Below are 23266 nucleotides of genomic sequence, written 5' to 3'. Positions count from 1 at the left end.
GGGGAGGGGGGGGGTGAGACAACAAAAAATAGAAAACGGCAGGCAAAGCAAATCTAGTCTAACGAAGATGACAAGGGCATACGAACGGCACAGACAGGAGCGAAGGAAATGGGCACCACAGACATGAGCAAGCGAAACAGGAGAAGGATAGGTAGAGAGAGCGAGTCGAACAAAAAAAAAAGGGCGGTGGCACCTCTGTGGGATGGGCGGGGGGGGGAGGGGGGGGAGTGGGGAGTGCGATGGATACGCAGACACACGAAGGTTGCGCAGCCGAAGCACAAGGCAGAAGATGAGCGCACTCGGTAATAGATTACAGTCCAGCCGGCTTGAGAGACATGCAATCCTTTTTATTTAATGGGAGGGGAGAGAGTAGCGGAAAGCGAAGGAGATGGCGGCGCGTGTCTGTTTGTGTGTGTGTGTGTGTGTGTGTGTGCGGCGCGTAGCACCTTAGTCGCTGAGGGAGAAGAACAAGTGGGGCAGCGGTCCAGTTGAAGCAGCCTCACTGTCCCCTCCACCCCCCCCTCCCTCGGCTTTCTCTCCCGCTTATGAGGAGATGAGTGTACGTATGGCGCGGTGCTGTGGATGGGGCGAAACGAAGCTTCGGTGGGACTGGATGTGCCGGTGCAGCCAGATCCACTCCAGAATGAGCGCGTGTTTGCGCGCTGGAGGGTCTATGCGCTTTGCTGTTGTTGTTGCGTGCTTGGGTTTGTCTATGGCAAAACGTTTGCTCCTGTGCGTGTGTGTTCCACGATGCCGCCCTGTGGGACGGTCTGACGCGTCCGCGATGGGCCCCCGCCCTCGCCGCGCAGCGAAAAGTATCAAGCACAGAAAAGAGCGAGCCAACAGGGGCGCACACGCAGGGAGAGAGAGAGAGAGGGGCCCACAAAGAAAAAAAAAACGAAGAATCTCCGCGACAGACAGTCACGCGCGCGTGCACAGCACCTCCGTGCAAGAGCACAGATGATACACGCGAATGAGAGCGCCGCAAAACGAAAAATAAAGACGAGTCAAGTGCAACTCCGCGAGAAACGAAAAGGAAGCGTGGGGCACGGCAGGGCAGGGCGTGTGCGCTGCGAACACGTCGGAAATGGGTGCAGGACGTGCGCACAAGAAGGGCACGTGTACGTGAAAGACAAACGCGTGGAGGCAAGATGAGGGAATCAAGACAGGGGTAGGGACGGAGGTGGGAAGAGAGGAAGCAGCAGTACCATATGTTTGCAATACTCATGCAGCGCAAATTGACCGCTCGCGACGGCGCACAGCTACGCATGCAGCCAAGTGTGTCTGCGTGTGTGTGTGTGTGTGTGTGTGTGTGTGTGTGCGCACGCTTGTTCTCCCCTTACCCTCTCCCCACGCACACACACATGCACATACGCTGATGGCTGTCGTCAAATAATGTACGGAAGGGTGAGAGACGCACGGAAGGGGCCGAGTGTTCGTTTTGAAAATACGCGTGCGCACAAAAGAGAGAGAGAAGCACCCTCCCAAAGAAAAACAAATTAAGGCAAAAGCCTGAAGGGCGAACCATCTGGGTGTCCTGCGCACGCACGCAGCGCAGAAAACACGGGGGAGAAGCGATAGAGAAGAGGACGAAGCACCGCCGTCACCGGACACGAAACTCGGTCCCTTTCGCCGCTCCCATTCGTCCTTCACGCTTGCCTCCCCCCCCTCCCACAACGCACACGTACACCCAAAGATGTACATGCGCTCGAATAGAATCCTTCGGGGTTCACGTGCAATCATCAGCCTGCGCTGCCGTTCTCCTTTCCCTATGAGAACATCTTAGCGAACATCTTCTTTGTCTTCGCCTTTTCTGCCTCCAGGGCGGCCTTTGCCTTGTTCAGCTCTGTCACAACCGCCGGGTCGCCCTGCGACACCGTCTTGGCCTTCTCCAGGTCTGCCACCGCCTCCTCGTACTCCTTCAGCGCGCTGTAGGCCTGCCCGCGGCGGAAGAGCGCCTTTGGGTGATCTGGCACGAGTTCGAGCGCGTTGGTGCAGTTGTTCACCGCGTTCTTCCACAGCCCGAGCTTGACGCTGCAGGAGGCGATGTTGAGGTAGCACGAGAGGGAAATCTCCCGCTTCTTCGTCTTGTTCTCCTCGCTGCTCGTGTCGTAGAGCTGGCCGAGAACGGAGAGCGCCTGCACAAAGCGCGTCTGCGCCTCGGCCCAGCACTCCTCCTTAAACAAGCCCTGCCCCTGCTCACGCCGCTTCTGAGCCATGCGCAGACGTTGGGGGTCGCTCTTCAAGTCGGACTCGTCCTCCTGCCGCTCCTTGCTCAGCTTCACCAGTTCTTCCTCCTTTCTCTTCTCCTCCGTACGCACGCTCTCGTAGTACGCCTCTATCTCAGAGAAGTGCTCCGTGACGTGGGCCTGCACAGCCGCCAGCTTCTCGTTCAACTCCGCCGTGCTTGCCTCATCGCCCTCGCTGCGCACGTACGCGTCGACCTCCCCAATGTAGGTCCGCATCTCGGTCTTCTTCTCACTCGACGCAGCGCAGTTGTCGACCGCGGCCAGGGTCTGCAGAATGTACGAGTCAAGTCGATTCAGCGCGGCCAGTCGCTCGTGGATGCGGGCGTCGCTGTCCTCCATCTGTTTCTCCAGCACCATCCACTCCTTCACGGCCCTCACACCTGCCTCGGAGAGCGGTCGGCTGATGGGGGAGTTCGCGTCAAGGACCTCAAAGCCAACGAGCTCGACCTGGTGAGCCTCCGCTACCGAGGATGCGGCCGTGTCTTGTGCCGTCTGTTCCTCGTCCTGCTCCCGCTGCTGCCTTGCGATGGTCAGCCGGCGCACCTCAGCGAGGATGGCGCTGCCCTCCGCCACGCTGAGGTTGGCATCGAGCGATACGCCGACACGCGTGATGCCGAACACCTCCCTGATCGCCTCCATGACGCACACGGAGCGCCACCCGCCGCCAATCACCTCGACGCGAGGGGGCACGGCTGCCGCCTGTGAACCGTCCTCCGTCGCCTTCGGCTCCGGCAGCTTCTCTTTGATGGCCGTGAGCATCGCACGCACTGCCTGCAGAAACGGCAGCGCCGCCTGCTCCATCATCGCACGCGTTACGGAAACGATGATGTCGATGTCACCGCTAAGACCTTCTAGCTGCACCTGCGTCTCGTCCGCCGTCGAGAGCACCTCCTTGGCCTTTCGGCATTCGCGCAGGATCTTGCGAAACGACTTGATGTCGCCACGCAAGGGATCCGCCGCCGCGCCGAACTTCTTGCCGAGCTCACTGTATACGTGGCTGCACAGAAGAGTATCGATGTACTCGCTGCCCATGCGCAGCGTCTGGCAACCCACCTTCTCCACGCGCGGCTGGGAGGCGATGATGAGGGAGGCGACAGAGCAGCTCTGTCCAATGTCGATCAGCACCACTGGCACCGCCGCGCCCTCATGCTTCGCGGGTAAGCTTCTGTACTGGAGGTGGTGGAAGTACACGGCGGTGGCCTCGTCTGAGTGAGCGATTATCGTCTTCTCTTGCGGCACGCCAGCAAGAAAAGCGGCTTGGCGGAGCGCTTCGAAGGAAGCCGCGCATGCTGCAGACGGCACAGCCAGGCAGACCGGAGAGGTGCGTATCATCTCCTTGTCCGGCAAGAACTGCAGGAGCGACTTGATGTAGAAGGCAGCCACCTGCGCTGGGTGGGTAAGGTGCTCCTGCGTGCCAAGCTGCCGGGATTTCAAGACAACAGCCTCGGTCATGGCGGTGGCCGGTGACACCACCTGCAGTGACACGGCGGTGTCCTTTGGCACCTGCTCCCCAGACGTGTAGCCAAAGATCCACGGCGCAAGATCGACAATGGTCTCCGACGCTTTCGTCACCTGCCGCGCCGCCGCGTTCTCGCCGAAAGAGCGAGCCTCGTTGGCGGCAAACGACACCACGGTGCTCGTGGCCTCATTGCCCAAGGCGTTGCGTATAATTGTCGGCATCAGCTTTGCCGGGTCCATGATAGCCACGCGGGTAGTGGCGGAGCCGATGTCGATGCCAACCGTGTACGTGGTCACGGCTGCCGTTGAAGCCGGACCGGTAGCCGCCGGGGAGGTTGGCGGAGATGGCGGGGTTGCCGGAGACGCCGGTGAGGCCTCCGCGCCTGTAATCAATGCGTCCGTGGTGCTCATCGCTGCCCAAGAAGAAACAGGTTGGGGAACAAACTTCTGTCGTGCCTCAGGTACGACGCCAAGGAAAAGCGCCAAAGAGCGCGGGCCCAGCGGCGGTAAAGGGAGGGGAGGGCAACGGAAGGGGAGATGCTGAGCCGAATGCGTTATTGTCTGTATGTGTGAGGTGTAATGAGGGTGCGCAATCACAGTGGTGGCGTTTGTGGCTGCTGAGTTGGTGGGTATGCGTTAATGTCTTGTTGCTGGTGCTAGTGCTGAGATCTGCGGCGTGTCCAATAGAAAGAGGGGATGGGATGAAGATAATGCAAGATGGAAGTGAGTTCGGCGTGCACAGACACAGAGAGAGAAAGGCTCAAGGGCATGAATACCGAGAGCGGTCAAGTCCTCCAGCCTTCTCCCTGCTGGGGAAGGCACGGCTCCCCTCTCCGCCAACTTGAGGGCGAAAAAAGGCGTGGCAGGTCCCTTCATTACCAAAAATGTACAGAAACAAAATGCAGGCGTCGGCATGTTTGTAGGCATTTGTGTCATGACGGCGCTTCCTCAGAGAGAGACGGAGGGAGGAGGAAGGGGGCCGCCCACAAGCACGTGTGCTCGCAGGTACGCAGCAGCACGCATGTCGACAACGGCACCCTCACGTACGCACACGCTCTGGACGTGACGCTTTCCTCGCCCCCTTCGTTTTTCTCGCCTCGATTGTTTGCTTGCTTTGCGTTAGTACGCCGTGTCTTGACACAACACCAGGCTACGCGCGGTGGCGAGCGAGCGAGGCCCACAACGCACGGACGCCCACACACACGCGCGCGCGCGCACCCTTGAAAACAAAGTTGCACACGTGCAGAAGGAGCCCAACAACAACAAACGAAAAAGACAAAGGAAAGGACTCGCAGAGAAGCGGCAACGGCATTCGACGACCACATGGCGCCGACACCCCGCATCAGCAGAACCTCCTCCACCCTTCACACCCCCACACAGACATTGCGCATGCGCCTACGCCGAAACGCCCCCTCCCCTCGGCTAATCGGCTATGGAGGAGCAGCTGCCAAGCACATGCGTGCGTGCGCGTGCCAGTGGCACGTTCACCCGCCCTCTCGACTGGCATCAGAGCTTAAAACGCAGAGCTCGACAAAACACTCTCCACGGTCACCAAAACAACGGCACAGCCTCAGCCCCCTCCCCTCCTCCTCCTTCATTCGTTGGAGAAGAGAGGGAGGGAGGGAAGGAGGGAGAAGGGGCTGTTACGTGCTACGCAGCTCACCCACTCACAAGATGCCCCTCGCGTGCAGCAGTCCAGTTCGCCTATCACTTCCCTTGCATTGCAGCGAATTAGGCGCACTAATTCGTGTTGAACATGTCCACGTACTGCGGCCGCCCACCAGGCCGCGCTGCACCACGACCAGCCATCGTTGGCGGCGGCGCGTCACGGCCCGCAATTGCAGGAGCGCCACCACTTGGGCGAGGTGCCAGCATGCCCCCTCCGGCATGAACGGGGGTTGGTGCGCCTGGGCCAGGACGCGCGTTGCCAGGCTGAGGTTCTTTACCTGTTGCTGGTCGCTGCAGCGGCGCCGACTCAGAAGGGGATGGCCCCCATGCGGCCGCAGAAGCTACCGGTGCGGAAGTCGGCCCCGCAGCCTTGGGTGCCATCTTGGGCGGGCCTGCCTTGGCGAGCTCTCGCAGCCGCTTCTCCTCCTCTGTCTCCTCGAACAGCCACCGGCCCGTCACAGGGTCGAACGCTGGTGGCTTCTCCGTGTCAAGATGCATCGGCTTCGCCTCGTCAGACTTCTCCTCGCCAGCCGCCTCGCTGTGGCCGCGCCGGAAGAAGTTGCGCAGCACATCGAGCGAGCGAGAGCGACGCGGCGCGGGCTGCTTCAGCTTGCCAGCAGCTGGCGCCGTTGCCGCCTTGGCGCTGGCGTTGCCGGGCTTGCCGTCAGAAGGTGGTTCTGGCCGCTCCAGCGGCTGGAGGGCGGCCGCGCGCTGATCGCGTGTGAGTAGAGAAGTGGCGGTGCCGGGCGGAGAGGACGGCAGCAACGCGCGGTTGAGCAATGAGAGGTGCTGCGGTGTCGGCGCCTGTCGCTGCTGGGGGTTTCGCTGCGGCAGCGGGCCGGTGTGGTGCACCTCTGATGTAGAGCGCGTCAACGTTGACCTGCTTGTGCTAGGCACCTTGTCAGCCTCGTCGTCGGCGTTCTGGGGCAACACTTCGCGCGAGTGTGATGGGGATCCGGCGTAGGCGTTTGCGGAGGGCTGCTGCGTGGTGGCTTCGCTCTCAGGGACCGACTCACCCCTCGCTGCAGCAGCAGCGCCGTCTAGAGCATCCGGTGGCTGCTGCGGCGACGGCGGCGGCACGCCACCAAAGAGGTAGACGAGCTCATTGAGCGTGCGCGGCGGCACACGCAGAGAGAAAGCCAGCGGTGGGGGCATGCGCTGCAGCAATGCGTGCAGCGCTTGCGCAGACTCCTTGCCGAGTCCCAACTCGCGCAGCCACAGCACCTGCATCATGCGGTACCCAATATCGCTCCGAGGCTGGCCATGTGGCAGCCCGTGGAACGGCACTGGCGGCTCAGCTGACTCGGGGGGTGACAGTGGAGGTGCCCGCGCGTCGAGCCGCGCGCTCACCAGCTGCACCAGCTGCGTGAGAAGCGTCGTGACAGGCGTCAGGAAGCTTGCACGGCATCCCCGCGTGGGGTGGTACGTGCCGCCGACGACGCCGATGCGCCGCCGTATCTCCTCCATGACCTGCCGCTGATCCGGACGCGGCAGCAGATCCTCCACACACTCCGGAGACAGAGAGGATGCTGGGGGAAGAGGCTCCGCACCGGCGCGGGCCGGGCCCGCCATACCAAGTGGTGTGAGGTGCAGCAGCAGCAAGCATGTGTGCGCCTCCACGACGAGGTGAACCTGTTGGAGCGTCGTGGCAAGCTGCAGCAGGCCATTTCCGCTGTGGCGAGTGAAGTTCGAAAGCAAAATCGCAGCGTGGCGGCGCCACGTTTGCTGCAGCATCTCCTGATTGCGCAAGAACATCTGCTGTTGCCGCTTGTGTTGCTGCTCTTGGTGCTGGGCAGCCTCCGAGATGCTTCTCCCCTCACCTAATGCCGTCGCCCCCTCATCCTCCTCGTCCGCCTTCGAGGGGGGCGGGACCAAGGGAGGGAGTGGCATCTCGTTGAACATGCTGTAGGCGTGGGCAAGCGGAGACGTGACCGAAAGCTCCTGCTGCATGACCGCCTGGACACTCCGTAGGTACAAGTCCTTGGTCGGGCACATCATGGAAATCAGGAGCGCGTGCGCGTGGAGGTGCGCCTCGAGGGCGGCCTCGACCGCCTCCACACGCTGACCCGTGCACAGCAGATCCTCCACCCGGCGGAGCGCGGCAGCCCGCTCCTTCGAGTCGCATCTAGCGGCGCTGGTCACCGGGTTCAGCGGCGAGATTGCCATCAGTGCATCATTCGCCTCCGTGGCGCTGGTGGCACTAGCGCCAGCTGCGGGATGGGCAGTGGCGCTCCTGCTACGAGCGGTCGCCGCGCGCCTGCGAGCGTCAGCCTGCGCCGCCGCCGTAAGCAGCTCGGCGAGTCGGCGGCCACCGTTGTCCTTCCACACAAAGCCGTCCCCATCCTTTTGCGGCAGTGCGTCCATCAACATCACCTCCACCACCTCACCGAGTGGGGCAGGGACGCAGCCTTTTAGCGCGTCCATCACCCCCGCCACCACCGCGCCTGTCGCTGCGTCCCCAGTCGCCCACTGGTCCGCGAGCAGGGCACACGGCAGCACCGCGTCCGTCAAGGCTCGCACGTAGCGCCGGCCGTACTCGGTGCCCCGGATGCCCTTGCGGTCCACCATCGACCCCCGCGCTGTCAGCGCCTCCGTCACGCTACAGAAGCTGAGACAGATACCGATGTTGCCTCCCAGTGCACCTACCCCAAGAGGGCGCGGCACCGGCGACGTGTTAGCGCGAGCAGCTCCACTTAGTGACGTGGTTCGTACCGAACCGGTTCGTGAGGAAGCCGAGGTGATCGGCTGCACTAATGGAGACCGGGCGCTGTTCGCGATGAGCGGCGACCAGGAGATTGGGTTGTTGAAGCACGCCGCGATGCATGGAAAGCCTCTCCTCTCGCTGCTGTTGCCACCCTGCACCCCTGGCAAGAGGGTGGCGCCGCCGACGAAGATGGCGAAGCACGGTGCCCCGCTGCGGCGCGACTTCTTGCGCACTGCCCCGCCGGCAAACGATCCTGTCAGCGACGCGCCGCCCGACAATGCGCCGCTGCCATTGATGCTCACGGTTGTGGCGCTCAGGTAGCAGTTGGAGTTTTGGGCGGACTTGGAGAAAGGGTTGACGAGCGTGGCGCCACCTGGCGTGCGTGCGGTGGTGGTGCCGGGGGCACCTCCGTCGCCAGCGAAGTTTAGCAGCGGTGCGGTGGTAGAGTTGGACGCCATCGGCGGCGCTGAATCGTCCTTGGGCCGCGGCGGCGGCTCGTGGTGTGCCGGCGCCGATTGAACTGAGTCGAGAGAGCCCATCAGGGCTTGGTGGGGCCTTTGTCTTGATGTGCTGTTGGTGGAGGTGTTCGCCGCATCCGGCAGCAGTCCGTTCGAGGGGGTGAAGAGAAAATTCTCGTCCGGTTCCAGGAAAGGGTTGGACGAGGACGGGCAATCGTGGCAGCTCCACGTGTCAGCCACGTTGCGCGGCGAGGGCTTCAGCGCTGGCGTGCTGTCTTTGCTGAGGGGGCTCTCAGAGATGTTTGTGCTGCACGGAAAGCCCGGGTTCGGAAGCAGCGGCAAGGCGCTGCTCTTGGAGATGGTCCTCGTCGGCAGAACTGGTGGAGGAGGGCCGGATGGCTGCGGTATGAGATGAGCAGAGGGGCCCGTCGGCCCCTCTTGGCGCTGCTCCTGCGCTTGCGGCTCGTGTGTTGGCTGCGGCGGCGGTTGTTGCTGAGACGCGTGTAGCACTTTAGGGTGGACTTGCGTGAGGATGGCGCTGAAAGGGTTTGCAGCGCCTCTCTTCTGCGCCGGTGAAAGGGGAGGTGCAGCGTGAAGGCCATTCCGCGGCGGCGGCGGCGGTTGATACTGCCCGGCAGCGCCTTTTTCCTCGGTCAAATCATCCTGCATGGAGCGACGAACAGCGTGGGCGCCGTTGTTGTGCGTGTAGTCCAGAGCGCCGCTGTCGGTAGCGCCAAACTCGCCCTCGTCCTGCTCAGCTGTCGCCATTGGTGTCGCCTCCAGCTGCGGCACGCTGTCGAAGGGTAGAGGCCGCTGTGGTATTGGCGACTCGTCGACCACGGCCCGCGCATCCTCATCGCGCACGTAGGGGGACGCCGCGTAGAGGCCGCGGCTCATGTTGGGGGGCACATTTGAGCTGGAAGAGTTTGACGGCGGCAGTGGAAGCTGCTGCCTCTGCGGCGGTGCTCGAGGCACCGAGCCCGCTCCACCCCCTCGCGGCGTGGTAAAGCCAGTCACGGGCGCAGTTGCTGTTGTCGTGTCGCCGTTGGCTGCGGCAAAGAGCGGTTGCTGTTGTTGCGGTAGCGGAGGTAGAGGAGGACCAGCAGTGCCGGCGTCTTCCGTTGTGGTGATGTCCTTCGGACTTGACAGTTTCTCTGGTAGGTTTGCCTCCGCGTCGGGGTAGGATGGTGACGGCGCCGAGGGCGGCGCGCCGCTGTGAAAACCGCTGTGCGGTGCGTCATGCAGCAGCAGCTTCTGTCGTGGCTGCTGCTGGGGATCTTGCCACTGCTGCTGCTGGCAAGATAGCTGTTCCCGGCTGACTGTTGGCGGTGGTGACGGCGACGCGGCAGTGTCGCCGCCGCCGCCGCTCTTCCTGGCCATTGCACGGAATGGATTGACGAGTGTCGTAGTAGCGAGAGTGGGGTCACTGCCGGTCATGAAAGCGCTTCTGTGCTCCTGTCGACTGGCACTCCTGTCATCTGCACTCAGGCCACTTTGTGGCGGCTCGTCGGCTGGCCTGGGCAGCGATCCCCTCGCGTCGAAACGTGGGGTGTGGGTGTGGGCGTTCGCAGGCGCTTCCGCTCCCGAAACAGTCATCCCGCCCGCGATAAGGCCATTGGGATTCCTCGGCGGCGCTGAAGGATGAGAACTGGCCGCGGCGTCGCCTGCATGACCGCTGCTACTAACGTGCTCGGCGTCGGCTCTTCGTAGCGGCCCGTCAGCCTGTAGAGGACCGTCGTGACTTGCGCTCTCGCCCTTGGGATCCCCTGCCCGCGCGTTCGAAAGCAGAGCTGTATCGCAGGTGAGGAAGTCTCCGTTGCCGCCCATGGTCGGCCGAACGCTCCGAGACGAGAAAGAGTAGCCGGTCCTCAACGAAGCGCTGCCCGTGCATAGCGTCGCCAGCCCCGGCACCAAGAGCGACGCGTCTGTGGCTGCGCTCCCGTCGTTACCGCTGCTTCTATGTGTCGCTGCAGAGCTCCACTGGTCACGCATCTCCAAGCGTGCCCCGGCGCTGTGCTCCGCAGGAGCAGCGCCGGCCTCCTTGCCCCTCACCGGCGCGCCCTGGCTCTTTTGCACAGAGGCCGACGATTGTTGCTGAGGATGTGCTGCGAGGCTGGAGAACGACGTGTGGCGCAAGGGCGCATGGCGGGCGCCGCGTGCCGTGAGGGCAGCCTCCAGTAGTTTGCGGCCGCGCGACGCAGTCGTGGTCGAGTCCACCCGAGATGAGGCTGCGCGCACCGTGCGCTGCGCGACGCTGTCGCCACCGCCGGGCTGGAGAAAAGCAGGCACACTGCGGCGCAGCCCGGAGCTGATGTTGGGTGCGTGTCCCGGCGCGGACGGTGTACGGTGGCCCCCAGCCTCCAGCGCTGCAGCCGATGCTGCTGCGACGCCCTCCAGGATGCTGCTGCCACGTGACGAGGGACGGCTGTGATGCACCACGGCGGCAGCTGCGGCCGTCTCACTCGGGCTATTCACTTCGGCCAAAAACGTGTTATACTCCTTGCTGATGCGGCTCGGTACCCAGTGACCGGTGAACTCGCTCAAGTCACGAGGCGACTGGCGGCCATTGCTTGAGTTGCGCGAGCTGGCAGGCCGGCCGAGGGCCACGCCGCTAACGCGAGTCGCCAGCAGTGGTCCGGCGGGGGCTGCGGCAGGAGCGGACGGCGAAGAAAAGGCCGCCGGCGGTGGATGTGACGGCGCCTCCGGCTCCGTGTGCTCCAACATTGTATGCATGACACCGCTGGGCAGGGCAGCTGGCGGTGGTGGTGGCAGCGGCGGGGATGCTGCCAATGGAGCCGCGGGTTGTGGTGCCGGTGGAGGCGGGCCGGCGACACTCGTATTCGCCTCTCCGCCAAAAGCGTAGTTGGGCACGGCGTACCGAGAAGCGCCGCCTACACGCGGACCACCCGCAGAGGTAGCAGGCGAAAGAGGCGGCGGAGGCGGTGTCCACGGCGTGTTGAGGGCTGCCGTCTTCGGTGGGGCCGCGCAGGGGGGTGGAGGAGGCGGGCTGCTAGAGGGCTGGCCTAAGGTCAGCTGAGCGGGTGATGGTGAAGGGTGACCTTTGTCCGCCTCTGGAGTACCTGTCGCCACAAGTGGCCGAACAGGAGGAGGTGGGGCAGCTGGATCCGCGGGCCCTGGCGGTGGTGCGTAGCCGCTACCTGTGCTTGCAGGTGGCAGCGCCCTGGCGCCTGCCGCGGGGTTTGCGTACTGGCTGTAAGCACTCAGCATGTTGACCCGGCGCGCCGCCGCTGGGTCAACGACGGAGGAATAGGGTGTCCCTGGCGGCCCTGCGGGTCGCTTGCTGAACATGGACAGCGGGTGTACTTCGCCGCCTTCGGCTGCGCCTGTCCGCGGAGGCGGCGGTGGGGGCGGTGGGCCACCAGACATTACGATGTGGATAACGAACCTGGCACGCACAAGAAGAGGCCCAAAAGCTGCAAGAGGAAACGACTATGAAGTCTGCCTCAATACACGCGCACACGGCAAGTCCTTTTTTGTTTTGCACCACACAATGCGCGCACGGCGGTGAGGGGGTGTTCGCGCGACCTTGCAGCACGTGTGAAATGCAAATGCTATAGAGTGCAGAAGAGCGGGAAGTGGGGGGTGGGGCCGGGGAGAAGGACAGCACACAGCTTGCCTACACCTTTTCCTTTCCCGTTTGGCTGCTCCTTTTGAAGGAGGGAAGGAGGGGGTCTTTCGTCTCTCGTAGTGATTGGCTATCTATATGCCTGCTGCGCATGCCCGCTTGCGATAGCTGCGCCGCCATGATTGAAGGAGGAAAGGCCACCGCCGCCACAGCGCACACGCAAGCAAGCGGCAGCATAACATTCAAGCAGCACCCCATGCGCGCGCGTATGGAATGACGAGCAAGGGGGAAAGGAAGAGGCGAGAATGCATCCAGGAGAGACAGCGCCGGAGCAGCGCATGGGGGGAGGGAGAAGGAGGCAGAAGAAGAGAGGAGGCGCCATGCCATGTCAGTGCACGCAAGCGTGCACCTCTCCTAACCTAAAGAGAGCAACGGGGACGGCGAGCAGTCGGCACAGCCGGCCGCCGCCCTCATCTCTGTTTTTCTGCGCTACAGCATCCAAAACAAAAGAGGCGCGAGCTTGTTCTCCGCCTTCTCGCGATGTGTGAGCTCCATCCTTGAGCTAGCAAAGATGGCGCAGAAAACGCACGCCTGCGTGCATACGTGTTGAAGAGAACCTTTCATCTTCGCCGAAGCAGCAAAGGCAAGGGTCAGAGGCAGCAGCTGCGTGCTCCTCACCTCCCCCCCCGCCACTCAGCCGCCTCGCCGACACGCCTGCCATGTGCACGAGCACAAGGACTGCGCCGATGCGGCCGTCGAGAAAAGGAAAGAAAGGCGAAAAAAAAAAGATTTTACAGGGCGGCGCATGTAGTGCAGGAGCGTGCGCAGCAACTCCCCCGCTCAGTCAGCTCCATCCTCGTCATCCTCATCGTCAACGAGTCGGCGCAGAAGAGAGCTGCCGCATTTCCGTGGCGGCGGGGGTGGCTGTGAGGCGCCAGCCGGAGTTGCGAAGCGAGAGGCAGGCTGCGCACACGGCGTCGCTCCTGCGGTGATGGAGACGGCGCTGGTGGCACGAGCCGCGCTAACAAAGGCTGGCTTCGGCGGTGGAGGTCCACGCAGGCGGGCGAGTAGCGACTCTTCAGCATCTGCGTCGTCGATGTCGTCATCATTGTCATTATTGCAAACGAAGAACTTGTTTTGCTTGATGCTGCTCTTCTTGGGTGCAACGGCTGGTGCCGATGTGGTCATGGGTGTTGGGCACGATGCGCTAGCGGGGGCCTGGAGTACATTCGGCTCCTGCGCCTGCACCAGCGTGGTTGTCACTGCCTCCGCTGTGGCACGGCGATCGCCGCCGTAGCGCGCCAGCACACGCCTCAGCTCATCCTCATCAGCGGGCATCGTCGTCTCGGCTACAATGCTCTGCTGCTCCTGTTGCCGCTGCCGCGCGCGCTGCTGGCGCTCCAGGGTACGCCAGCGTCGCTCCATGTCCTCGTTGAATTCTCGGAAAGCGCGCTCATCGGCGTCCTCCTCGTCCTCGTCGCCGCTCCCGTCGCCGTCGCCGCCAAGCGTGAAGGCTTTTGGTAAGGGGAAAGCGGTTGACGATGATGACGGCGGTGACGATGCTGGCTCCGCACTTGTAGAACTCGGTGCCGTGCCCGGCTTGCCGCTGTCATCCGCGTCCTCGTCGCCGTCGTCGTCGAGCGCAGCTGCGCGCACCTCGGTGCGGCGGGGGCGGCTGCGCAGCATTGTGAGCAGGTTCCCATCATCGTGTCCGGCGCGCTCCTCCACTGCCTCTTCGATCTGGCGGTTGCGCTCCTCCAGTTCGCGGGCCGCTTCGTTTTCTCTCTCCAGCGCCGCCAGCGGGTTCAGCTCTGCCTCCGCCTTCGCCTTCCCCCATCCCTCCCGCGCCGCTTGGTTCTGCTTGTTGAGGGAGTAGAAGTCGCCCTCGACTCGCTTGCAGCCCTTCTCGCAAATGTAGCCGCCCGTGTCCTTGGGGGTCTCCGGGTCGGTGCGCAGGTAATACTTGCCCTTGCAGAAGCGGCACAATATCTCCAGCTCCCAGATGCGGATGCTGTCGAGGTAGCGCTTGTCGGTGGCCCGTCGATTGGCGTAGACGTGACTGCCGCGAGCGATGCGTCGGTGGCAGTGCTCGCAGATTAGATCGAACGGAATGGCAAACGTCTGTCGCTTGACATTGTCGTCACCGCCGTGGTCGGCACCTCCGTGCTTGCGCTTGCCGCGCTGCTCCTGACGCTGCTGTTCCTCAAGCTTTCGAAAGTCTACATCAGGGGCGATGTAGTAGCCGGAGCTGTACGTCGCATTGATCTTGGACATGCTTGCAAGGGAGTGTGGTGCGCGTGACAGGGGAGAAGTGGGTCAACACGGATAATCCGCCGCTGAAGACGGCACCTGTGCGGCCCTCAGAAGATGCCTTGCGTAGCGGGGCGTAAGAAGCTTCTTCGCGGGCCCAGCTCGACAAAGGAAAAGCATCCGGTGGAACAGAGGAAAGGAGAGGGTGCAAGGGAAGGGGGATAGCAATGCCGTGACGATGTAGAGAAAGCGCGACGCACGAGAAGGACACGTTCACAGAGAAAGAGAGATGCGTTGGTGGTGTAGCGCGCATATGTACTCGCGCATAAGCTTGTGAGAGCACACCAGAGAGCGAAACACTTCTCAAAGAGCGCGAGAAAAGCCCCCACTGAACGCGAAACATGCAAGCACAAGGCATTACGGGATGCGGGCTACGTGGGGAGTACCCATCGTACATCCCAGGTGCATATCCACGGCAGGTAGGCCGCCCATACACACCATACAAAACCAGATGGTACAATTCGCACGCGTTTGGCTGTCTGTGTGTCCTTCCATTTCTCGCTCATCGAGAAGCAAGACGAACGTTGCGGTTCTTGTGCCGGCCACCCGCACGTCACATGGCCGCGATTCGACCCCTTCTTGACAAAAGCAACGTCATATGTGACGCGCCGTCACTAAGCCCTCAGCCATGCACGGCGAGGGGCTCGCCACACTCACCGCTGGGTCTGCGGCAGCGGCAGGTCTAGCCATGTCGACTCGAAGTTCCTCAAGGTGGCCGCGGCGGCTGCCTGCCTCCTCTGTGAGTCCGCTTCATCGTCGTTGGTGATGGAGAGATCCACAAACCTGCGCACCCAGTCCTCTGCCGACGCGGCGTCCTCATCGCTCTCTGCCACCTCTGCCACCTCGACACGGTACCCGCGCTGCAGAGCACTGCGCAGCAGGCCCCGATTTCCGTATCGATGAAAGGCAGCCAGAACACCCGGGAGAAGCGGGTTGCGCCGCCGCAGCATCGCCATCTGCGCGCTGTCCGCGAAGCACAAGTCTCGCAAGACACCAGCAAAGCGCGTAGGCGGTGGCGGAAGCAGAGACGGAGTCCACGGCAGGCGCACCGGGTAGCCGTCCTTGTTCACCACCACCGCCGCCGTAGCAGCAGCAGCAGCAGCCGTAGAAGCACTCGCAGGGCCAGCCTCGGAGTAGCGGTGAGGCTTTGCGTCGTCTGCGGCGCTCACGGACGGCGCCACAACGTAGGCGCCCAACTCGGGCGGAAACGTAAAGAAGCGGATGACGGCATCGCTTTTGTCCTCCCATGTGGCACCGCTTGGCACGCACGTGTAAAGCAGTTCTTCCAGGGCGCTCTTTAGCGCCCTCGTAGACGTGCCGGCCTGCGCTAGCGCCAGCGACAGCACCGGCATCTGTCGACGATGCAGCGCGTACGTCACGGCGCCGTCTCGTGTGTTCTTGGATGTGATCAAGCACTCCCAGGCCCTCATAAAGGGAACGGTGTTGTTAACATCGCGCGTGTACACATCTGCCTCCTCCGCCTGCCAGTAACGCAGCAGTTGCAGTGTGGTAGACGTACTCAACGACGCGGCCTCAGAGGCGGTGCCGGGATCTGCCTCCGGTGACAGAGAAGGCCTTGCCTGCTCTTCGGCAGACACAAGACTCCTGCTATCAACGACAACGAGCTGGCCAGTGACCGCTGCCGCAGAAGCTTGAATCAGCTCCAGCAGCATCGCCGCCTCCTCGACGTCCTCTCGCCCCTCCTCCGGCGCGTTCGCTGCATCTGCGATGTCCACGTAGACGGTAACCCGCTCAAACCGTTCTGCGTGGGAGTTCGCCGGCATTGCAGCCACTGCGGCCGTCGTTGAGGCTTCTGTAGAATAGAGCGAAAAAAAAAAAGAAAATGATGAAAGCGCGAGTCGCACGCGCGCGGCGGGAGGGGGGAGGGGAGCTGAGGTGTAGGTCACAGTGAGACAGAGAGGGGGAGAGAACAAGAGGGACGCGCGACGTGCAAGGGAAGAGGTGTGAGACGGAAGAGCGGCGGCGGCGTGGCGTTGAGCCTTCGGCTTTCCTTTGCCTTCCTACGATGAGGCGCGTCGCGGAGGGAGGGGCGGAAGACGGTTCGTGTACGTGACCCTTTTGTGTGTAGGTGTGTACATGTCTGCCTGTGTGTGTGTGTGTGTGTGTGTGTGTGTGTGTGTGCGTGTGCGAGCATCATGAGGCGAAGAAGAAAGGATCGGCACATGCAGAGAGAGAAAAACAGATCGCAAAGGGGTAGAGGAGGTGGTACGGAGGGGAGAAAAAAGAAGGGGAGGGGCACTGTGGTGCGCGCCCACGATGCGGGACGTTGACAATGGACGCGTGGTGGTTGAATGCGGTGCCAGAAAACAAAAGTGAACTCCCCAGCCATCTCTAGAGGCGCCGCCTAGAGAAAAGGCGCCGTTTCTCCGCCCGCCGCGCAGCCTTCGTGGCGTGCAGGCCGGCTCTGCTCGAGCGATCAGGCCTCTAAGCACGCATCTGTTTTTCGCCTTCGTTTCTTCTGTAGCACGGAGAGAGGAGCTGCGTCGTCTCGAGCACCGTGGATGGGTGTGTGCGTACAGCCAGGTAGGCCCGCGTGGCTAAGTGAAAATATGGGTGCAACATCGGCGTCCTCTCCTTCCATCTGCACCGCGCCATACTTCTTAGCCACCCAATGGAAGCACGCCAGCAGCGTTCAGTAGAGCACGCTGCTCAGCTGCGCACTTGGCTTGGAAAGACAGTAGTTCTTCGTGCGCGCTTAGGGCACCCTTCAACGCTGTCCCCAGCACCATCATCTGCAATGGCACAACGAGATACACGCTCAGGCACCCCAGAAGCCAGGACGGGAGAAAGAACTGCACAAGTGGAGCAGCTGAGGCGGTCACGTCATAGCTGGCAGCTAAGACACGCCACAGGCTCCACAGCAGTTGGCCTGCCACAAGGAGGCACAGGAGCAGCCGTAACTTGAGGAAAAAGAGTGTGGGGGAGCGGTGGAGAGCAGATACAGCAAAACGCCGGCGTAGCAGAGCAGCGCGACGCTGCCGCTGCCCTTCGAGCTGCCCTTGGTGTTGGTGGGGGCAATGCTCCGAGGCGGGCACCGCGCCGTACCCTGCCGGAGGGGTGTCACGCCGCCCCTCTGCGAGGGCTACAGAGGTTACGGGGGACGTCGACGGCGCTGCCTCGGCCCCATGCACGGCAGAACTCGCGGTCAGAGTCGAGGGAGATCCTGTGGTCGCCGAGGGCGGCCGACACTCGTGCGGTGTTGCGCTAGGTGTCGTGCCCCTACTCGCACTAGCCTCCTTCACCACGCCGTCGTCTTGCCCTGCGGCATCAGCTGTAACCGCGGACGCATTCACCACGAAGGCCTCAGCCGCTTCTGTCCATGCATCTCCCACGCAGAGCCAGAGAAGAACGCACACCAGAAACGCACTTGGTACTGCGATGTAAAAAGTCCAGCCCCAAGCCCAGGTGAGAAGCTGATCTGCGCGCACGAGCAGCTGCAGGTACAGTGTCGCGTGGTGGAGTGCAGTGCAATGCCATGCCTTGCGAGGAAGAGGCACCAAGCTGGATGGAGGTGCTGCTATCACGCTAGTTGCGCCCAAGCTATCATCTCGTCGATTTTGATGCTGTTGCTCGACATGTCGACACCACAAGCCGTACATGTCTTCCCACTTTTGCAGTGTCCACCCCGCTGGCAGTGGCGCCGACGACGACGCTGAGCCGATAGCGCAAGCGGTGTGCAGCCGCGCCGTTACGGCGCCGTCTAGGTCCTCCACCAAGTGAATGTGCTCGGCAGATGGTACATGGTAGAGTCGCTGTAACGGCGCCGGCGCGACACCGTCTCTGCGGAGCTCAGACTCGCGAGTGGCAAGTAGATGGAGCAGGTTCTCAAGACGCTTCCGCGCCTCGTACGGCCACGTCAACTGCAGAGGAAGTCGGAGATCACCCGGCAGGAGTGCGGCAAGAGAGACAGCAGCGTCGGCAACGCGGTCGTCCACGCCGCTGATGCACCGCTCGGGGGCCTCGACGACAGACGCGACTCGTGTCGCCGCGTTATTGCCCAGCTCCGTCTGAGCCTGGCATGTCGCATGCTCCGTCCCTTTCCTCTTCTCCGCGACCGCGTCTGCGACGTCGCGACCGTCTCCATCAGCGACCTCACCCTTCAGTGAGGCTACGAGCTCCTCGAGAAACTCAACGTACGAGTCCGGGCAGCCACGGCCGAACTTCTTGCACGCCGTGTGAACGCCCCACTCCAGTGGCGGATCGGGTAACGCCTCTGCATGATACGGTGCCTTGTCGAGCAAAGCAGCGCGCAAGTGCGCGACGCGTCTGTCCCTATACTGCTGGGCTGCGGACGATGCGGAGAAGGTAGGCGCAGCAACAGCGGCCACGCAGATGAGTGCTAGAGCAAGACACAACGCCATGAGCGCCACCCGGGCCGCAGCAGTCAAGCGAAAGAAGCCAGGGTAAGCCATAAGCGGCGGCGTCGAGCGGATAAGAGTTGGAAAGACTGCAAGGATGTGCTGCTAAGGGGAGGCGCCAGCTGTGTGTGAGCGAGCTTGCCTCGCTGCCCACGACCCCCTGGCCTGTGCGCTGCGCTGTGGCCGCTGTCGAGCTGTCTGGAAAAAAGAGGAAGGAGGACGCCGGCGTGCACGGGCGCGCGTTTGTGCGGAGAGGAAGGGGCTCAGAGACGAACTCGCCTAGCAAAGAGAAACGGCAGAGAGAGAGTAGCACAAGGAAAGAGGTGCGCAAGTAGTGGTAGCGCCATGTTCGGCTCTCGCGCCACAAGCCCATGTGAAGAACGCCGCGCGTTGAAGCGACCGACTGCGAGTCCGCGGACTCTTCACGTGTGCATCACTGTGCGCGCATGCACATCCTCTGACGAGCCTAAAGAGACTTGACCTGTCACCTAAAAATGGCAGCCTTAGCATCCGCCGCTTTCTGCTTGATGGGCCTCTTTGTTGCCTCCCTTGCAGGGAGAAGGGCACAATGGACTCTGCGACGCATAAACGGCAGACGGCAGTGCTCACATACACGCGCCGACGCACACACAAGCATACAGCAGCCCACCACTGTCTCTGCGACGGCGAGCGGCACGCGACGCTTTCTTGGATCTCTGGTCAGCGTCACTCAGCTCCGTCATCCATTCCAGCAATGGGTGGGGTGGGGGGAAGAGGAAGAACAGAGAGAGGGTGACCCGACTAATGGTCAAGGTCCGCGTTGGCAAGCTACAACTCCGTGAGAGACGTAAAAAGAAGGCGACGAAGAGCAGGGCACCCATGCACGCCGCTAAAGCGAAGCACGCCACCGGCTGGCAAATGCACGCAACGGACATACTCGCCGCCAGCACCGATTTCGGCACAGAAACGAAAAGAAAGCAAGATAAGGTGAAAGCGACAGAGAAGACAGTGGCGACACCTGAGGAAAGCAGTCCAAGAGATAGACAAGCAGAAGCCGGCAATCATGCACTTATACATAAACCTGTGAATGGGCAAGAAATCAGCGTGAAGAGATCGCCAAATACCCCGGCGACAGCAGTCGTTGTTCGCCATGCGTGCATTCGAAGCGGGTGGGACGGCGTGTAAAGCTGAGGATTGTGGGGGCAAGCAGAAACCGCACATTTTGAAAAAAAAAGACGAAGGCGTGGAGCGAAGGAAAAAGCAGCCCGAAACAGCAGGGGAAAACGAGGGGCTCTTGTATTTGTGTGTGTGTGTGTGTGTGTCGGTGGGTGGGTGAGTGTCTCCGTGTCGAGCTGACGCTCCCAGCACGAGCGTTATTATTTTTTTTTCCTTTCCCTGCACCGTGGTGAGCGAGTGGCGCGCATCGATCGTCGCGCCGCCATCCGGCAGGAATCTGTGCTCTTGGGCACCGTGAAGTGAGGCGATGCGTGCAGCAGGCGTTTTCACAAAGGCACGCGCACGCGTGCCGAAACACAGACACGACAAACTCCCTGAGAGGGAGGGGGTGTTGCAGGACGAAAACGGAACAAGTACCACAGGTCCTCTGGGAAAGGCCGCCCACGGCTGCAGAACTCTTCACACGCCAGTGCCGAGCAACCAACACGCACAGTCCAAGGGCAGATATAGGAGGATGGCAATCACCACTACGCGCCAGAGCACAGCATAGTGTCGCTGCGCCATATCCACCGCGTAGAACCACACGGAGAAGAGCGGCACCGGTCGAGACGAGGGTAGCGGCACTGCAAAGCCGCTCCACACCACCTGCCACGAGTACAGTACCGACACGGCGCACACAGAGACGACTGTGCCGAGCTGGTGTGTCAGCCACAGCGACAGCACGGCGGAGCTCATGCCGTAGCCAGCGTAGTACATCGAGCACTGCTCAAAGTGACGCAGCTGGTACGTGAGCGCTGACCCGCGATGGTGCACCGCGTCCGGTTGCTGCTGCGCGGCATACCGGTAGTCGAACACGTAGAACACGTAGAGCTGCGCGTTGAGCACCGCACATAGTGGCGTGCCGATCAGCGGCAGTCGTTCGATTGCGGATGCGAAGAGCGCAAAGGACATGGTTGCCAGCGCCTTGAAAAGCACCTCGCTGATGGCTTCTAGCTGAAGGACGACGGTCGCAAACGGGTCGGGGCTTGTGGACATTGTCTGCGACTGATGCGGCGATGCTGCACCCGAGGCATAGGCATGATGGTGGCGGGCGCTGGTCAAAGCAGAGGCGGCGGCAGCAGCAGCGGCAGCTTTGGAAGCGTCGCCGAGTACCCAGTCCTGCAGCACTGCTGTCGGGCCCTTGTGCGTGATCATGCGCCACACTAAGTTCGTGGTGTGTCGTACGTACGGCGGCACAGAGCGCAGAAGCGCCGTGCACATGAGCAGTAACGAAGATGAGAACCCTCGTGCCTCGTACGACGTACCATCCTCGCCGTCACCGCTGCTTTCGGCGCCGGAATACAGTGGAATAAGTGAAAGCCATGGCAGCGCCGCGCCGGCGGCGACGGACGGCGGCGGCGACGTAGGAGGTGCGTGATGGGAGGCGGCACCGGCATCGCTGCCACCTCCGCCACCACCCGCCATGGCTTTGTTCTTCGCTGACCCCGCGGCTGGTGCCTCGCGTAACTCGGTGCCACGGAGCACCCAACCCTTGCGCACCAGCCAGGTTTCGCGGTAGAGCTGGCTAAACCATACAAGTCCGATAATCTGCAGAAGAGTGTAGAAGGGCCACTGGCCGACGTACTTGAGCATCCACAGGCCCAACCGCACCGACCATAACAGCAAGAGAAATACCAGGGAGGTGGTGAGGGACCTCGTTGCAGTGGTACCGTTGCTGCTGCGCGCGTCCGCTGAAAGACTCGCGGTGGTCGCACTTCTACCGCCAGCAGCCGCCCTACTAAGAAAAGATGGCGTGTTCGAGGCGAGGCAACGTGAGAGACCCATGTACATGAGCGTAAGGCAGGCAAGGGCAAGGTTTGCCAGGAGGTTCTTGCGCAGGAGCATCCACAACTTCGGATCTCGCTCCAGCAAACTCCACGACGGCATCAAGAAGGTGCGCGCCAGACGGGGTGCACCAGAGCCGCTCCCAGAGAGAGCCGCGGTCCGCGGCAGCGGCGCAGCGGACCCTGGCATTGGCGTTGTCGCAAGTGCGCCTTCTGCAGCCGCCCCCTCAGCCACATCCGCCAACGGTGTGGATGAGAACGGCGGAGGTGAAAATCTGCCCTGCTCATCCGTCACCTCGGCCCCGTCGCGCGCGCGGCGCTTATCAAGCGCGTATGACCACACCAAAACAACGCCGAAGCTCTCCACGACACCTTGGAAGAAGTTGTGCACCTCCTGGCGCACCTGAGAGGTCACCAAGCTCAGTGGCATTCGAGAGCGTTGGGAAGCGGGGGGTCAAGGGCGGTGTAACCAGTAGCTGGGGGATGACGAGAGAAAGTGGAGGGAAGCAGTGCAAGGGCTGCGATAGGCGTGTGTGCTTGAACCTGCCCTCGTCTACGCTTTTGTGCGCACGGATGAGTGGATAGACGTCGGCCCGGGCTTTCTGGAAGGCTCATATAGAGGAAGCGAGCGAACTACTTAGTTGATGAGCGTAGAAGCGGAGAGGAGGAGCGAGCGAGAGGTTTGGAGGATATGGTGGAGAGTCGTGGAGGTGGGGGGGGGGGGGCTGCAGAAGCGTAGAGTATTTCATCTGCCTTCTTACTGTTTGCCACCGCCCCACTTGCACGCCGCGGTCTGCGGCGCTGGAAGGAGAGCCGCTTAAACGGAAAAGACGCTGTGCAAAGCGTTTCTAGGCCTCGCTTGTATGTGCGTTCCCGGGATGCGCGCGCGTGCGCGGGGCAAGTCCCTATCTCGCGCGGGGAAGAGGGGGAGGTCCTCATGCACAGTTTGCGCCCACCCTAGCATCCCCCGGTTGGCCTCCAGGGCTACCACGCGGTCGTGGCAGCCGGAGGAAAGGAAGGAGCGGCAAATAGGGCGCTTCGGGCATTTTCTCCATGAGAGTTCCACGCAAACGCACTGTCCAACCTGGCACACAACAGAAACATACAGCTACGCGAAAACGCAATATCAGCGCATACATGACCTGCATCGTCGCCATCGCCATCTCTCATTCAGCCCGCGCATGACCTTCTCGAGAAGCAGTGAGCATCGCTGCACGAGAACCGCACCAAACGTTCACATCGCTCCGCACGCACACGCACTCGTGCACGGCAGCAGCCATCACTCAAACAAGGACGACGACGACGACGTAAGAAAGTTGAAAATGCAGACGGTCACCAACGCGCACACCGACATCAACAACAACACGAAACGAAAGGGGAGTCGAACAGACAGGCGGCGTGCACACACACACAGACACAGACATGGACACAGAGAGAGATAGAGAGAGAGACAGACAGAGACAGACGAACAGACAA

The 23266-nt window shown here is 62.2% G+C and overlaps 6 protein-coding genes across 6 annotated transcripts; all 6 read right to left on the bottom strand.

Moving 5' to 3' along the window:
• Positions 1-1769: 1769 nt before the first annotated feature.
• LDBPK_291330 (hypothetical protein, unknown function) lies at positions 1770-3947 on the bottom strand (the record flags this gene model as incomplete). Its single annotated transcript, XM_003862502.1, has 1 exon — positions 1770-3947. The coding sequence occupies one exon, from the start codon at positions 3945-3947 to the stop codon at positions 1770-1772; it is 2178 nt and encodes a 725-aa protein (XP_003862550.1).
• A 1500-nt stretch (positions 3948-5447) lies between these two features.
• On the bottom strand, positions 5448-11924 carry LDBPK_291320 (hypothetical protein, conserved; the record flags this gene model as incomplete). The annotated part of the gene is made up of 1 exon (XM_003862501.1): positions 5448-11924. One exon carries the CDS (start codon positions 11922-11924, stop codon positions 5448-5450), a length of 6477 nt encoding a protein of 2158 aa, XP_003862549.1.
• A 1039-nt stretch (positions 11925-12963) lies between these two features.
• On the bottom strand, positions 12964-14397 carry LDBPK_291310 (hypothetical protein, conserved; the record flags this gene model as incomplete). Its single annotated transcript, XM_003862500.1, has 1 exon — positions 12964-14397. One exon carries the CDS (start codon positions 14395-14397, stop codon positions 12964-12966), a length of 1434 nt encoding a protein of 477 aa, XP_003862548.1.
• Positions 14398-15086: 689 nt separating this feature from the next.
• Positions 15087-16217, bottom strand: LDBPK_291300 (hypothetical protein, conserved; the record flags this gene model as incomplete). The annotated part of the gene is made up of 1 exon (XM_003862499.1): positions 15087-16217. One exon carries the CDS (start codon positions 16215-16217, stop codon positions 15087-15089), a length of 1131 nt encoding a protein of 376 aa, XP_003862547.1.
• Positions 16218-17054: 837 nt separating this feature from the next.
• Positions 17055-18866, bottom strand: LDBPK_291290 (hypothetical protein, conserved; the record flags this gene model as incomplete). The annotated part of the gene is made up of 1 exon (XM_003862498.1): positions 17055-18866. One exon carries the CDS (start codon positions 18864-18866, stop codon positions 17055-17057), a length of 1812 nt encoding a protein of 603 aa, XP_003862546.1.
• A 1560-nt stretch (positions 18867-20426) lies between these two features.
• LDBPK_291280 (hypothetical protein, conserved) lies at positions 20427-22220 on the bottom strand (the record flags this gene model as incomplete). The annotated part of the gene is made up of 1 exon (XM_003862497.1): positions 20427-22220. One exon carries the CDS (start codon positions 22218-22220, stop codon positions 20427-20429), a length of 1794 nt encoding a protein of 597 aa, XP_003862545.1.
• Between the last annotated feature and the right edge of the window lie 1046 nt (positions 22221-23266).

This window comes from Leishmania donovani, chromosome 29, assembly GCF_000227135.1.
Source record: "Leishmania donovani BPK282A1 complete genome, chromosome 29".
NCBI lineage: Eukaryota > Euglenozoa > Kinetoplastea > Trypanosomatida > Trypanosomatidae > Leishmania > Leishmania donovani.
Note: the sequence above shows the minus strand (reverse complement) of the source record. Positions and strands in the feature narration are given on the sequence as shown.